A 16,183-nucleotide genomic window follows, 5' to 3' on the forward strand; every position below is an offset into this window, starting at 1 on the left:
CACTGACTGTGCTTCAAGCAAGGCACAGCCTTCCTCCTCCCTCTGCTAAGCAAAAAGTTCTAAAGAAAAAAGAACAAAACAAAAAAGAACAAAGGGTTTGAGCACCATTAGTGCAGGAAGGATGAGCAAACATGCACAGAGCATCCAAAAGTGAGAGAGAGAGAGGAAAAGAAACAGCTTAAAAAGACTGACACAAGAAATTCTGGAATGATCATAAGATGACTTTTATAAAGTTTTTATCTTAACTTCATTCTAAATATACAGAATAAAAAATGTTTGCTTCAGCATTTTGACATCAACCATCTCTGCTAACATCATGAAGTTGGAGAGGGTGGCTTTTCCAGCGTGCAATGCAATGGGACACTGGGAATTCAGACAGAACAGCCTTACCATGAGGGACATGCAACAGATTGTACCCGACCTGTACTCAATTATTTACATTGTCATGGTCTTGAAAGTTATGGGAAAAGCAAACCAGCCACCCTTCAAAAGAAAACGTTACCCTCAGGTGAGTCTGTAGTTAAATCAGGAGATGGGGAGTATTAAATCATCAGTTTTGGAAGTAATTTGGATGGGCAACATTTGTGTTAAACTCCCTTTAACATCCCATCCTGTAAAACACAACCCAGACTCGTGAAGCATTCACACCTTACCGTAATTATCAGTTTGTCAATGAAACCGTTGCTCTAATATCCAAATTACTTTCAAAATCAAACAAACAAAAAAAAAAACCAACTTGTTAACAGTTGAAAATTGATGTTAAAATTTTTCCCCCTTATGAATAATGCTGTTTTTTAAACATATGAAAAATTGTGTCATTTCTCGTGTCTGCCAAAACCCATCCTGAGGGTTTTTTCCCATTTTTTCCAAGCTCATTTGGTTTTTTCTTCCGAGTACATCTTCTGTTGCAGTCGCTTGGCATAGCTCTGGGCCATGGAGTTGATAATAGATAAGATAAAATAACAAACCATGACAATCACCAATTTTTCAAATATCCAGGATAGCCAGTTTTCCCCCTGAAGAGACAAAACAGAAGGAGGAGGAGAACGAAGATTAGTGGACAAGAACACGGAGAGTTCTGGCTGGAAGGGGAAAGCCTGACCGTGTCTTTATTCTGCAATTAATCAAATTAAAAGCAGGAACCAAGTGCGAGCCGACAGGATTCCTGCAGGTCCCTCTGCAAAGCCGACTTTAGTCCCTCGAAAGACAATGCAGGAGGGGCTGCCAAACCCTCTGGCGGGCAGATGCCGAGTCCCTGATCAATCCCTGTGCTCCCAAAGTGATTTATTATTCCCAGTATTGTCTGGGCTTCCTTAACAATTCGTGGAGCTCAGAATTAGCAGCCCCTGCCTGTCACTCCCTGCTCCTCGAGAAGGAATCAGGTTGTTGGTTAATAATGGGTTTTTTTTTTCCCCTAAATTGCCTTTTCTGGGTTATCTCCACTCTTTGGTGGCCCTGAAGTCCCGGAGCCACTTGCAGCGTTTTACCGACGGGAATTTAAAGCTGTGCTTTTAGCCAAAGGAGGGCAGCAAAGCCCAGCTCAGCGCTCCTGGCTCCAGGCACAGCCTCCCCAGCTGCGGCTCTTTTGTGGTAACAAACGGGCAAAGGGATCTTTCCAACAGCTCCGAGTTCTGCACGTGGAATGTCAGCATGGATTTCACCTCAAAACGCCTCAGCAGCCTCAAGAATTTCATGTCAAAGCTGCTCTGTCCCACTGAAAATTCAGGGCAAGTTTTGAAAAAATTTTAAATACTTTTTTCTGTATCAAAGGACACCTCTGCCCCATGTACCTGCCCCGAAAACTGGAATTTCTTTTCCTTTCAAAGACTAAAGGCTTGGGGATTTTAATTCCCTTACTGCCCACAGAGCCACAGATCCCACTGGATTCTGAAGCATCGGTGCTGCCCAGTTTGTTACCATTTCACGTGGAAAGGCAACTTTTCTCCTTAAATTTAACTTTCCAAAGAAGCACCTAATGCAGAGGGGCAAGACAAGCCACCGGTTTTAATTTATACTTTGATTTTTTCTCTAAAAAATTTAAATCCAGTAGCACACAATTAATATTTTTAATTCCCAGGTTGCTTTTAAAATGAGATTTTTATCTATTCCCTGGGTCAGTGCAGATGTTTGAGGAACAGAATGGGGAGTTATGTTTGTAAATCTACAAGTGTAAGGCAGGCAGGGAAGGGAAAAGCCGGGGAGGGAGGCAAAGAGATTCTTACCTGTGGCACAGAACTGTCGGATTTGTGGTGAAGTTTTATCCTCTGAGCTTCCAAATATTCTTGAAATGGCTTCTGAAGAGAAGGACCTATACTCGGAATAGCACTGATGGAAAGTTCATCCCAGAGAGCAAGAAGACAAAATAGAGGAGAAAAAAAACGGAAAAAACATTTTTTTTTTTAACTTACCACTTTACCTAATCAGAGCAAAGTTCAGGCTGAGCCGCAGCTCAGCAGAGAACTCGAAGCTACTCGAGAAAACAGAAACGCACGAAATAAAATCGCATTTCATCTTTTGATCTGATATTTCGGGAGGGATGCATTATCCCCAGATCCTCAAAAAGTGCTTAAAAAGAAAAATCTTTCTGAGCGAGGCAGCGCTGTGAGGAGAGGAGGAAGCCGAGAGCCGGAGCATTTCCTGGGAGGCAGCAGCGCCGAGAACCCAATGAATGACTTCGGAGAAGTCCCACATTTATCAGCGGCAGTTCCTGTAAGAACTGGTTTGAACCGATTAATGAGGAAATGACTGGGGCTTGTGTCATCCCTCGGTTAAAAAAGAAACTGCTCGCCCAGGCCTCGCCCCTCTCCCTCACGGAGCCGGCCCCTCTGCCCGGCCAAGTCCTTTTTAGGACAAGCCGTGCGTCATCCCGGCCCCAAAAGAATGCGGGAGCGATCCTGGAGCGCCTCCCCCGAGCCGGGATTAACAAAGGAACAAAGGAGCGGCCCCGAGCCCGAGCCCCGAGCGCTGCCCCGGCTCCCCGGGCCCGCTCAAGCCCCGCTCCCAAGGCCGGGACCAGCCCGGGCTGAGAACGGCAGCGCTCGGCTCTCGGCAGCCTCCAGCCTTCCCAGCAGCTTTTCCTCAAATCCTGCTTAGCAGGAGACACAAAACCCTGTAAGGGTGGTCACAACCCTTCAAAATCTCTCCAAATTCAAGCATAAATTCGAAATGACCAGCAGCAGCCCCACGGCCTGAGCTGTGAGGGGAGAGCATTCCCAAAGTCGGATCCACCCATCCTAACCCCAGCACGGGGCAGTTCTCACTACTGACCACCTCAACTGCAAAGAGAAGGGAGATTCTGATTTTTGTTTAATTTTAAAGAAATCTACATTACACATTATCATACACCTGGTCTACATTAAAAAAAACTCACTTAAATTTTGATTATTTGATTTTATTATACCCACTACTCCTGCTGCTACTCCAGCAGGAGTAGTGGGTATAATACCCACTACTAATAATACTAAACCCAGGGAGGTTTATAATAATAATACTAAACCCAGGGAGGGTTTAGTAAAACCCTCAGACCCAAGGAACACCGGGTGTACATCCAAGGACTTGTGGAATTGCTCATCTCCCTCCCCGTGGCTCAAACCCTTCCCCTCAGCCTCCTGCTCTGACACCATATTCTCCTTTCCAGGCCGAAGCCCAATTAAAAAATAACAGCTTTCTAATTTTAGGAATTTATGAAAAGCACGAAACAAAGTGTCTCATTCTCCTCCAGTAAATCTATTTATTTCCTTCATGGCCGGGGGCAAAGGAGGTTTTTTGAACCCATTTCCCAGCAAAAGGTCGTTTCCCTCGTGATTCACCGCCGGGTGAGGAAATTCTGTGCCCGGACTGGTAAAAATTCTGGGAAAAAACCAAAAACCCTGTGGTGCCCCAAGCACGTCCCTTATCCATTTTACACAAGACGTGTCAATGTTCCAGAGGATTCCAATGATCCAGAGGTGTCTCAGCACTGCCCTTTCCTGGGAAAAGCTCTCCCAGGGCCCGCGGGACGAGTCACGCCTGGAACATGAGCGACATTTTGAGGTTTCTTTTCTTTCTCACCCAATCCTTGGGAGGCCTGAGCAGCGACTGCAAGGTAATGGTTTACTTTTGAACTTCTGCATGATTATGAAATGAGGAATATTTAAATGGTGAGGGATCAATGATTAACAGGGTGGTGTTGGAATGACTCCGTTGCTCACCGAAAACTGAACTCGGTCAGTCCCCAAATCGAATTAAACACAAAACAAAGACATGAAACCAAAGAATCCTGGTGCATCAAAACAATATTTCAAAAAATTTCTCACTAAATAATTCACTTTTTATTTCCTTTTCTGGGCACGACTATTTGTTAAGTGCACAAAATTAATTTTATCAAAGCCATTTTGAAGAACTGCAAGATCCTAAATGCAAGGACCTCAGCTCCTATTTTTGGTACATTTGTAAAGATTTTAATTCTGAAAAAAAAATGTCCACAGATTTAAATAAGGAGTAAAAAATAAGCAGAGGAAAACCTAGAAAATCAGGGATCCACATGAAATTCTTGAAATCCCATCTGGGCAGCACAGTGTTGGTTACTGGTGCTTTTTTGGAAAAAAATAAATAATTTAATCACCTATTTATGTGCCACCTGATATCCAAAGGCATAATCTTAAATCTAAAAATCTTTAAACGAATTTAATTTTATTTCAGTGAGTTCTGTGTCCCTGCAAAGCTCACAAATCCAACTCAGAGATCCCTCGGTGTGACCTTTGGAGGGGGAATTTGGGATGAATTTTGTGGGATCCGGGTGGGACCAGGCAGGGCCAGATTTGCATCACAATTCCTGCACTCAGCACCTCCAAAAAATTTCCCAGCACTGCAGCAGGAAGATGCTGGAAGATAACCCCCGAATAATCCAAACCAAATTTCCTGGTGTTCCTTCGGCAATCAACCCCGTTTTCTTTCAAACCCAGGACATGAAGGAGAAATTCAGATTGAGAAGCTGTTTTCATCCAAAAGTTGTTTTAGAAACTCTTAATGTTAAATATTCAATTTTTGTTTGGGTTCATCCTGATTCTTTGCTAAATTTTAATGTTTGACAAGGCATTGAAAGTGAGAACAGGCTCCCCAAAACTGCAGCAGCCTTTATAATCCTTAATTCACTGAAATTGTAACATTTTAGTCAAAACCATTATTTCTGTTCTAATACTACAACAGAAACACCCATAAAAAATTGGATTCACTGAAAAACCACTCTTGGTGCCTGTTTTCAGAACAATTACCTGGTATTTGTAATCAATCCGATGCACTTTTAAATTTTTTAAACTCAGAGCTACAATTTCTATCCAAAAGACAAATTCTAAAGCTCTTTTTCCAATAAATAAAACAAAACTCTCCAACATGACAGAGATTCAGCAAAGTTGCTCGAGGAATATTTTAAAAATTACACCATGAACCTGCGGAGTCTGACTCCAAAAACTTCCAGCCCAGTTACAGCAAATTTGAGTTTAAATTTATTGATTTGCTTTTCCAAGAACAACTGTCAGCAGTTGCACCTCAAATGCCTTTCACTGGTCATTAAATGATTTTGGGGTAACTTTAAATCTTTTTAGCAGAACCTTTGGAACTACAGGAAGACACCAGCATGAAGCACCAACACCAACAGAACCTTTGGAACTACAGGAAGATTTTTCTGCAAGACACCAGCATGAAGCACCAACACCAGAGGAGAAAAAAATTGTATTTTCCCTGGGCCAGCTTACAAAAAGTAGGAAGTTGTTTGATATTCGTCATCTGCATTTTTACTAATATTAAAAATACTTATTTATAACGATTTAATAATGATATTTGCATTTCTGAAAGGCATAATTTTCATCCTACAAGGTCTTTAGGAGCATGGGATGCTCCTGAGTGATTGAAATCTCTCAGCCTGTGCTTTGAGAGGTTGGGAACACTCAGGGAATTAATTCCAACTCTGCTAAATCCTCAAGTACAGGTCCCTATCAAATGCTGTGTCAGTGCTATTGCACCAATATCTCACAAAAGATCTGTCACACCATAAATTAGAATATAAAAGTCCAATTTTACCGAAGTATATGTGGATATTTGTTCACTTTTCCAGGGAGAAATGTTGGAATTCCCAAGTATTTTCCAAAAAAAAATGAAGAAGCTGCCACTGTAGACTCAAATTTTGGGAATAAAATGGGATTTTTCATGAGTGAAAATTTGAAAGTTTATGGAAGTTTCCCATTTATTAGAGCCTCAAACACCAAGTGATGCTGAAGCAGCTGATTAATAACCCTGAGCTGTTCTCAAACTGATCCTGACGGGATTGAAAATGGAAATGAGAACCTCAGAGCAGCCAGTGAGCCCTGAGAGCAACTGGGATCCATCCCAGTGGGATGCTCAGGAAACTGGGAGCACTGGGGGGGGTCACAAACATGGGAGTTAATATTTAACTTAATTTAATTTAATTTAATCACAGGAATTCTGACCTGGAGGGAAAGCAGAGCCCCTGGGGGAGCAGAAGGTGCAAACGAGGCTGGACACACCTGGGGAAGGTGATGCAATATTGAGTCAGGCTCCACTTTATGGATCATCCCTCCAATATTCACAGCCCTCAGCTTGGAAAATCCCTCTGACTCCACACACTGGGGCAAACACCAGCAGGTTTTGCCCAGATTCAGCTTTTTGGGCTGAAACATCCAGAGAAAAAGATCCTTTGGGAACGGCAGCACAGTTGCAAAGGAAGAACACAGGGAAGAGCTCTGACACAGGAGCAGCAAATCCCCGGGGGCCTGGCACTGCCCAAGGCCAGGGATTATCTCCTGGTGCAGAAAAGGGAGGAAAGAGGCACTGCAGGATCCCACAAAGAAAGGGAACGTGCTGGGATGGGCTCCTCCCTGCCCGGACCTTCAGCTCTTTTCAAATAATTTATTTCAACTGGATTATTGACAGCCAGGCCAGAGGGGGAAGGCAAAGGCTTTCACCTTGCCAGCATTTATGGACAACACCACTGAACAATCCCACCAACAGCACCTGTATGAGATTCCCATTTCTCAATTTCCCTGGGAGAACGCAAGAAAAATCCATCCTGCAGCTTCAGAACAATAAAACATTCAGGAACAGGCACTGGATTTGGGGATTTTAGTATTTAGGGTATTTTAGCCACCCCTCCCTCAAAAATTTCACTCCAGCACGGTGGCATAGATTTCTTTGGGAGTCAGATATTTGAAAATCATTGCAAAACAGATTCCAGTGGAAATATGTTTATGCCACTGGCCAATTAGCAAAGCTGATTCATTTGCATAACGTGTCCTTTGTCTCAACAGGGCACCTTTCTTCTCCTGAGCCCTCTGAGCCTTCAATGGTTAATTTTTTTCCAGACAGTGATCTAAACTGGCTCAACGGTTAGTATTTTAATGAGCTGTCATTTCCTGTGCTGATAAAGATTCTCACAGTATTTAAACCATCCACTTCCCCGAGGCTCCACCACCAGCAGGACCCTGCAGTGACTCACAGGGGCTCAGCCTGAGCCTGACTCAGCCCTGGGAGCTGGGGCTGCCCAAAACCTGGCTTAGGCTTAGGGAAACTTGGAGCTGCCCAAAACCTGGCTTAGGCTTAGGGAAACCTGGGGCTGGGGCTGCTCAAAACTTGGTTTAGGGAAACTTGGAGCTGCCCAAAACCTGGCTTAGGCTTAGGGAAACCTGGGGCTGGGGCTGCTCAAAACCTGGTTTAGGGAAACCTGGGGCTGCTCAAAATCTGGCTTAGGTTTAGGGAAACCTGGGGTTGGGGCTGCTCAAAATCTGGGTTAGGGAAACCTGGGGCTGCTCAAAATCTGGCTTAGGTTTAGGGAAACCTGGGGTTGGGGCTGCTCAAAACCTGAATCCTAGGAGCTGAGACTGCCCAAAACCTGGATTAGGTTTAAGGAAACCCAAGGCTGCCCAAAACCTGGATTAGGTTTAGGGAAACTTGCTACCCAAAACCTGAATCCTGGAGCTGAGGCTGCTCAAAAGCTGACTCCTGGGGTCTGGGGCTCCCCAAAGCTGGACCCAGCTCCCTTTCCAGCCAAACCTAAGGATCAAGCAGAGCCCCCAGCACCACCCCCAGCCCCAGCTCTGGGGCTGAGCTGCTCCCTGTGCCCAGAGCTCTGAAGTTGCAGAAAATAAATCTGGTTTATGGTCAGGTTTAACAGGAAGGTTTTGGAGTTAAAAGGCTCCCTGGCAGCTTCATTTGCTTTGTGAGATGAGGGAAGGAAAAGGAAAGGTCCTGCTGGAGGTTCCAAGGCTGAAATGGGCCTGGGTTTGACGTGGTTCACCTGAGCCACGTTCCAGTGGCCAGGGCAGCCCAGGAGGCTCCAGGGCTTTCTTCCTTGGGACATTCTGTTATGTTCCATCAGTGCTTTCAAAATTAGGAATTGCAACATCTCTGACCTGCCCGTCCTCAGCTCTGCTCACTGCTGCTCTTTGGAAGCAAACTTCTGCTTGCTTTTTAAAGATTCTTCTTTTTAAACTCAATTTAGGGAAAAAAACCTTTGCTTATTCAGTTAAATCCTTCAAGCCTTTTGCAAATAAACTCTTCTAATTCTGTTGTGATCCACTGGCAGGCTTTCAACACCAAAGCTCCTCAAATTTCAGCCACATCTGTGTCCCTTTCAGGGCAATAAAGCCATTTTTGTGTGGAGCTGCTCTGCTGTGCTCAGGACACATCCCCCAGGTTTCTGATGTGCTTGTGGCAGGGAGGTTGTTGAGTTTTGAACCAACAATATCCAGGGGATTGGTTTAACCTTCCCAAATTCCTCCCAGGAGGTTGTGAAGCCACTGCCCAGCTCTTCCCACCCCAGGAGAAGATTTCTGGTTGTCCCTTGATCACTTCTTGCCTTGTGTTCTAAAGAAATAACCTCCACCTGTATTGTAAATTATTTTTGACTAAAAAAAAAAACCCCAACAATCTTTAAGCAAACTTTCCAGTTACCTCAGTCACCATGATCTCATTTGTGCTTTTTTGGTGAAAGGAACACCACGCTCCCTTTACCAGCATCAACTGAGATTAAGCTGTAAGCAAAGAATTATGGCACAAGAAATAGCAGCAAACTGGTTTGTCCAGGCAAAGCTTCCAGTACCTGGGACCAAAAAAGTGCTTTTCTTTCAGTGTGCAATCACTCACACTGCCCTGCAGAGCTGGGAAGGAGGGAAAGCTGTTCCACAAAAACCACTGAGTTAGGGACACTTCAGGAGCACTGATATTTTTGGGTGGATTTCCCAGAGTTTGTTGGATTCTCAGAGGTAACACCCAAGAGAAGGGACTTAAAAATCAAAGTAGCAAAATCTCACTGGCTGTTTAACTCCAAATCAGTTATGCACTCAGTAATTAACTGAATAGATGAGTTTTCTAGAATTAAAAGGCAACTTTTTAGAATTAAGAAGGCTGTGGCTGCCCCATCCCTGAAGTGTCCCAGGCCAGGCTGGACGGGGAGCAGTGGGAGGTGAGGGGTGGGACTGGATGAGCTTCAGGATCCCTCCCAAACCATTCTGGGATTCTGATTGAAGTAGGAATTCACTGTTTCTGCTGTAGGATCCAGCCCTGGACCTGAGCTCCTCTTGCAGGAAGAATCCCAGACACTCCAGCCCAGGAGTTCATCATTAACCACAGCCAGAGGGAATCTGTGTGGGCAGGGTGGGATTTCTCCCTAAAAAAAAGTAGATTTTTTTTTTTCTTTCTGTCCATTTCCCACCAGAATGGATGGCCACAGTTGAGTGGATGCTGTGTGCTTTCAGAACTACTTCTTCAGTGGTTTTCTGGGAATTCTTAATGCACATTTAAAGCTGCCCCTTCCCAGAGAACATCACCCTGCTCTGGAGCACTCTGCAGGGTGGGACTTCACCAACAGCCCTGCAGCTGGAGGTAGAAAACAGGAACAGAAAGATGGAGGAGCCAAAAACCCCACAGCACACAAGGTAATGAAACAGTTGAATAAAATCAGCAGTAAACCCTTGCTGAAGTGACAGAACACAGAACTCCTCCAGAGCATCTTCCCCCAGCAAAGCCCAGGAGCTCCCTGGGGAGGGCAGGATCCTCTCCCTGCTCTGAGGCACCAAAAACCAGCCCAGGGCAGGAGCTGCCGGGACAGGCTGGCAACTCCCAGCCCCAGGGAGCTCCAGCACCTCTGGAAACCCTCCTCAGCTTGGATTTCCACCTCACACCATCCCCACTTCTCAAACTCACTTATCTCCCTCATTCCCAACAAGGTTTGTTCCAAAAAATTCTACAAAAATTTAAAATTTTCTGTAAACAGCTTATTCATTTCCTGCCATGTTTTCTTTTTTTTTTTAAATTTAATGCCTAGAAAAACTATTTTATGTTCTGTTTGTAATGGAGACCTAGACAAAACTGTAAAATCAAATTAAATGATATTAAATGCCTGGTTACAGCAGGCTCAGTGAGGGACCCAGCAGCACCCAGTGACAATAAAGAACAAGGTCTGCACATGAATCAGTTTTGCTTTTTGACTAAAAATCACCAAATTGTCAAGAAATTCTCCCTGGCTTATAAAATCAGATCTTCTCAGACTTTATCTCAAAACTTAATCTTCTGTCTAGGTTCCACTTACCCTGGGTATCAGTGTGTTCATTATTTTCAGGTATTGTGCTCAGCTATTTCCTATTGTTTAAGAGCAACAGCCCTGACAAAGAAAGTCTAAAAGTCATTGTGGTGGATAGAATTTGATTAAAATGAAGTTACTGACCATTAAACAGAGCTCTGTTTTAATTCAATAATAGGGCTTTTAGAGCAAGGTATTGTTTAACATGTTTGAGGCTCCCCTCTAACAGAAATTGATGAGGTAATGCTGGAGACAGCTTGAGAAAAGTCAAGGGTACCAGGACATTCCAAAAATCTCACTGTCTCCCAGGAACATTTTTTAACTCTGACATCAACCCTCCAATAAAACCCGAGTCCAGCAGAGCTCCTGTGAATGCACTCGAAGTAATTCCATGCAAAATTATCTCCAAGACAGATGAAGTAGGAAAAATCTACTGGGTTTGGCTCAAAGCATCCACAGGAGAGTAAATCCTTGGAAAGGTACCTGAGCTGGGGGCAGATCAAACTGTCTGCAGCAGATTGATGCTGAGAAAAACTCAAGATGCTTAAAAGAAACCACATTTCTCTCTCTCTCCCCTCCTTTTTTAAAATAATGTTCACAGCAACAAATGAAATTTGAGTTCTGGAAGAGAGCAGAGGCTTGACGAGCAGATCAGGAATAATAAAACCAGGATTTGTTTCAACCCTGCAAGGTTCTTCTGACACTCCTTTTCTTTGTACAGCATCACTGCTTGGAGTTTTGGTTTAAAAGGAATTATTTGCAGACATTCCTCCTCTGAAACTTTTCTTGAGGAGTGTGGTTTTTATATGATAATAGTTATTACACTTTGGGCAGCAAAATATCCATTTACCCCAGAGAAGAAACCTTGGAAAAGCAGGAATAATTTATTTTATGGATTTATATTAGGCTGGATTCATTTTAATTTAAGAAAACCCAAACCAAACCTTCTCAAAACAGGACACTCCATCCATTTCTACAGAATTTAATAGAATGGGGACCAAGCTCCACACACCAAATTTCTCATTCTGGTGTTTTATGAGTGATTTGATGTTGTAAATGTATAAGGTACTTCCAGTTAAGGAGGATGTTTATTGTCAACCTTGAACACTGCAAAAAATCTCAGGTTTTTAATATGGAACCACAGAATTCTCTGATTTTTTTTCCTATAAATACAATTTTCTATAAACATTCTCATTTTTTGCCATAGGATCCCACTACAGCACTGCAGAAAACCCAGGGCAGACATCCCATAAATGCAGGGATCTGGAAGTGGGGGAGCTGAATTTTGGTTTGGGGTGAAGCTGACCCACAACCCTGAGCCTCAGGGCCAGCAAAACCCTCCTGCAGTGTTTTCCACTTGATGGGTGCAGGTTTTAATTAATTACTGAGCTGGGAATTACTCACCCGATGAGGGCCACCATCTGCTCCACGATGTGTTTGCTGAAGGTGATGATGACAAAGAGTTTCTGTGGAAGGACAAGAGCAGTCACACAAAGCCTGGAGCCACTCTGTGCTCCTGCACAGCTTTCCCTCCTCTCCAATATTTCAATATTTTCAATATTTTAATTTTTTTTTTATTTTTCTCCTCAACAAAGAGGCAGGAGAGAAAAAAAAAAAAAAAAGCTGCTCACTTTCGGCCCGTTTTTGCTCACAGTTTGCATTTCTTGCTGCCCATTCTCATCCTCCCCAAACTCCCATTCCCAGAAGCTCAAGGTCACTTTACTCCATCAACAATGTCAGAATGGAAAAACAGCCAGAGAAATTCACAGCCCCTCACACAAACAGGATAACAGAAGGGAAAATAATGTGGTTTAGTCCCCCTGATTCAGACAGAAACAGCAAAAAAAAGAAAAAAAAAAAAAAAAAAAGAGCAGGCCGGCACCTGTGATAGAACAGAATAATCACAGTCCCTAATAATCACAGTTCTAAGCTTAATCCAAAATGTATCCAAAAATCTCTTCATAAAAACAATTTAGTGAGTCCTAAGCCTCATCCAAAATGTATCCAAAAATCTCTTCATAAAAACAATTTAGCACAGTAATATTAAATATGAAAATCTAACCTAGCAAGTTTTGCCCCTAAATAAAAATCAAACCTGTACCCATGAAGCTGTAATTCCAAATATAATATTTAATCACATTAAAAACTATTCAACACATTAAAAGACAAACTTCCAATACAATTTCAACCTTACAAGAAAAAAAGGCCATGATTTATCTAATAAAATTTTACAAAACAGAATAACTCTTAATTTCCTGCTAACCACAGAATCATTAATACTTAAGTAAATCAGAATGCAAAAATGAAATGGAATTGGCATAATTTTAGGAAGGTAACAGAAAAGGAGTCCCAGGATGGCCACTGCACCAGTCACTCACTTCCTGTCTGAACATTGCATTAAAAGCCTTTTCCATGACTCTCACATTGCCTAAATTCCAAGTCCAGCCAGATCACTCCAAAAAATCAAGATTATTGCACAAGGGTGTGCTTGAAAAAGAGAATTCTAAAAGCTGAGCCTATTACAAAATCAAATGATTTATCAACTGTACAAGTCACTGGGAAATGTTTTTTCACTTACATGGGATGTGAGTGTGGAGCACTATAAATTACACAGCAAGCACTGTGGTAGCTGAACAAGGCAATTAAAATAATAAGAGGAATATTGATCTAATATTATTTCACTTTTCTGTGCTGCCAGAACACATTTTAGCAACACACGGATTTAAAAGCAGAAGAAAACTCAGATATTACAAAAATAAGTGTGGTGAAAAAGCTGTTCTATCCCAAGAAATGGAAGAATTTCCAAATCTATTTATTGTTTTCTGCTTAAGCACTGGGCAAAATAAAATAACCATTTAAAAATGATGGGAAGAAAAAAGCTTGTGTTTAGAGCAAAATAAAGATTTTAAAGCAGCTTGATGAGGCTGCAACACAAATTATTTTCTACTAAAAGCTTCTGCTGTTTTGATGGGAGTCACAGCAGAGATTTCCAAACAACAGAGTCAGAGGAGCTGCAAAAACCCAAACTCAGCTGAAAACATCCCAAACACAGACGTAGCTCCAGCCTGACCACACCAGCAAATCCCCCAGGGACTCCCAACTCCAGCTCTCCTCTGACCAGGGTGATGCATTTCCAAGAGAATTCCTTATTTTGTGCAAACAACTGCACTGTCAAACTCAGCACATCTGGCACTGCCCTTCCCCAGCGACCTGGGCCACCAAAGCAGCCCCAAAACTGCAGCAAATCCACCCAAAGTGGGCAAAGCAGGCCCAAAACTGCAGCAAATCCACCCAAAGTGGGCAAAGCAGCCCCAAAACTGCAGCAAATCCACCCAAAGTGGGCAAAGCAGCCCCAAAACTGCAGCAAATCCACCCAAAGTGGCAGGGCTCACTGGGGTTTTCTCACTGAGCTAAAAAAGTGCAAATGAGTGTGTTCACTGCTGGAGCCCTGGCAGTCTGGTAAAGGCTGTAGGTAAATACTTTGGCTAACCACCAATTTCCTGAGCGGGTCAGCAGCTATAAATTACTCACTTGCCTCAGTTTGGAGCAGCCCAGCAGCTCCTTTATTGTAAATCCCTTGCACCAAATTAATTTCCATTACTTCAAGTCGGGCAAAGAGACTGCAGGATTCATTCCCAAGTAACACAGTGGAACAGGCAGGGAAAGAATCAAAGGTCTCAAAGGTTTCAGCACTTGCCTGGATGTGCATTTTAATCACAGCTTTTCCAATCAAGGTTGCACCGAAGAAGGTCCAGAAGGGAACCAGAAAGTGGCCACAGGTTATCCCAGCCAGGTCAAACAGGGGGTTTGGGATCTGTGGAGTGCAAGAGAAAGAGGTTCATGAATTGCAGCACACATTGGATGGACAGGAACAAAACAGGGTCTGAAATTTTGAAAAATGAACAGTTTCCCCTTCTCCAACTTGATCCAGAACTCTTGTGTCTTAATAATTACAAAAATGTTGATGTCCCACCACATAACTTCAGTCTCTGGGATTCAGCTAGACAATGTCCCAGACAATTCCATTCTCAAGGTCCCTTCTTACCCCTGGATCCTGAAAAAAGCTAATGAAAAGTTTTCCATGTGAAATGCACAGAAACCACAGCAAATCCACCCAAAGTGGGCAAAGCAGCCCCAAAACTGCAGCAAATCCACCCAAAGTGAGCTGGCCCAGCCCGGCAGGGCTCACTGGGGTTTTCTCACTGAGCTAAAAAAGTGCAAATGAGTGTTTGTTACCAAAAAGGAGTTCACTGCTGGAGCCCTGGCAGTCTGGTAAAGGCTGTAGGTAAATACTTTGGCTAACCACCAATTTCCTGAGTGGGTCAGCAGCTATAAATTACTCACTTGCCTCAGTTTGGAGCAGCCCAGCAGCTCCTTTATTGTAAATCCTTTGCACCAAATTAATTTCCATTACTTCAAGTCGGGCAAAGAGACTGCAGGATTCATTCCCAAGTAACACAGTGGAACAGGCAGGGAAAGAATCAAAGGTCTCAAAGGTTTCAGCACTTGCCTGGATGTGCATTTTAATCACAGCTTTTCCAATCAAGGTTGCACCGAAGAAGGTCCAGAAGGGAACCAGAAAGTGGCCACAGGTTATCCCAGCCAGGTCAAACAGGGGGTTTGGGATCTGTGGAGTGCAAGAGAAAGAGGTTCATGAATTGCAGCACACATTGGATGGACAGGAACAAAACAGGGTCTGAAATTTTGAAAAATGAACAGTTTCCCCTTCTCCAACTTGATCCAGAACTCTTGTGTCTTAATAATTACAAAAATGTTGATGTCCCACCACATAACTTCAGTCTCTGGGATTCAGCTAGACAATGTCCCAGACAATTCCATTCTCAAGGTCCCTTCTTACCCCTGGATCCTGAAAAAAGCTAATGAAAAGTTTTCCATGTGAAATGCACAGAAACCACAGCAAAGCCATTCTGAGTGATTTATCAAATTTTCTCTCTGACAAGCACATCACTCTTGGAAGCCAGAGTTTCAACTGATCCCCAGTGATTTCCAGCTGAGAAACTACATTAAAAACTGGCATTTATAGTCATATGTATCCAGTTTAAAAACACTGATTAGATTTTATTAAGCATATGCATTTCATTTAAAATTAAAAGAATTTTTTATTATTATTAAACTGCTGGCCTGACTTTTGGTACTGTGATACTATCTGTAAAATATTTTTGAAATGAAATCAAGAAAGTGTCTGAATTCCAACCTTTCCCTCTCAGCCTGGAGCACAGGGGCAGTGTCTGAGCAGGGTCACTCCCAGGAGCAGTGTGGTACTGGGGTGACAAACTGCAGCACTGCTGGTGTTGTGTGACTTAAATAAAGAATTAAAGAGTGCAGATTGGCCAAGAATAAAGGACACTCTGCCACCAAGCCTGCAACCTGTGAGAACGGGCTGGACTGGATTGGAGAGCAGCAATTCAGATTTATGAGCAGCCACAGCAGCACCTGCAGAGGAAGAAATCTGAACTGGGACCCTGGGCAGGCTCCAGCTCCCCTCCCCAGGTGGGACAGGAGCTGTGGGCACAGGAGCTGGGCAATGACTGAGCCCAGAGCCTTCTGCTCCTGGCAGCCAGGGCTGCTCCAGGCTCTTCTGGGCTGGTTGCT

General features: G+C 43.4%; 1 protein-coding gene across 5 annotated transcripts in view; it reads right to left on the reverse strand.

The window, feature by feature from the left end:
• Window positions 1-203: 203 nt before the first annotated feature.
• VMP1 (vacuole membrane protein 1) overlaps window positions 204-16,183 on the reverse strand; it is a 60,044-nt gene continuing 44,064 nt past the window's right edge. For all 5 annotated transcript variants that reach the window (XM_041425371.1, XM_041425370.1, XM_041425374.1 and 2 more), the window contains 4 exons: window positions 15,081-15,197; window positions 11,975-12,036; window positions 2,223-2,325; window positions 204-1,016 (listed from right to left, as the gene is read on the reverse strand). In XM_041425371.1, the coding sequence (XP_041281305.1) occupies window positions 873-1,016; window positions 2,223-2,325; window positions 11,975-12,036; window positions 15,081-15,197 (426 nt within the window). In that variant the 3' untranslated portion in view covers window positions 204-872. The remainder of the gene's footprint in view (window positions 1,017-2,222; window positions 2,326-11,974; window positions 12,037-15,080; window positions 15,198-16,183) is intronic.

Source organism: Onychostruthus taczanowskii, unplaced genomic scaffold (assembly GCF_017590055.1).
Source record: "Onychostruthus taczanowskii isolate IOZ18803 unplaced genomic scaffold, ASM1759005v1 scaffold89, whole genome shotgun sequence".
Lineage (NCBI taxonomy): Eukaryota > Metazoa > Chordata > Aves > Passeriformes > Passeridae > Onychostruthus > Onychostruthus taczanowskii.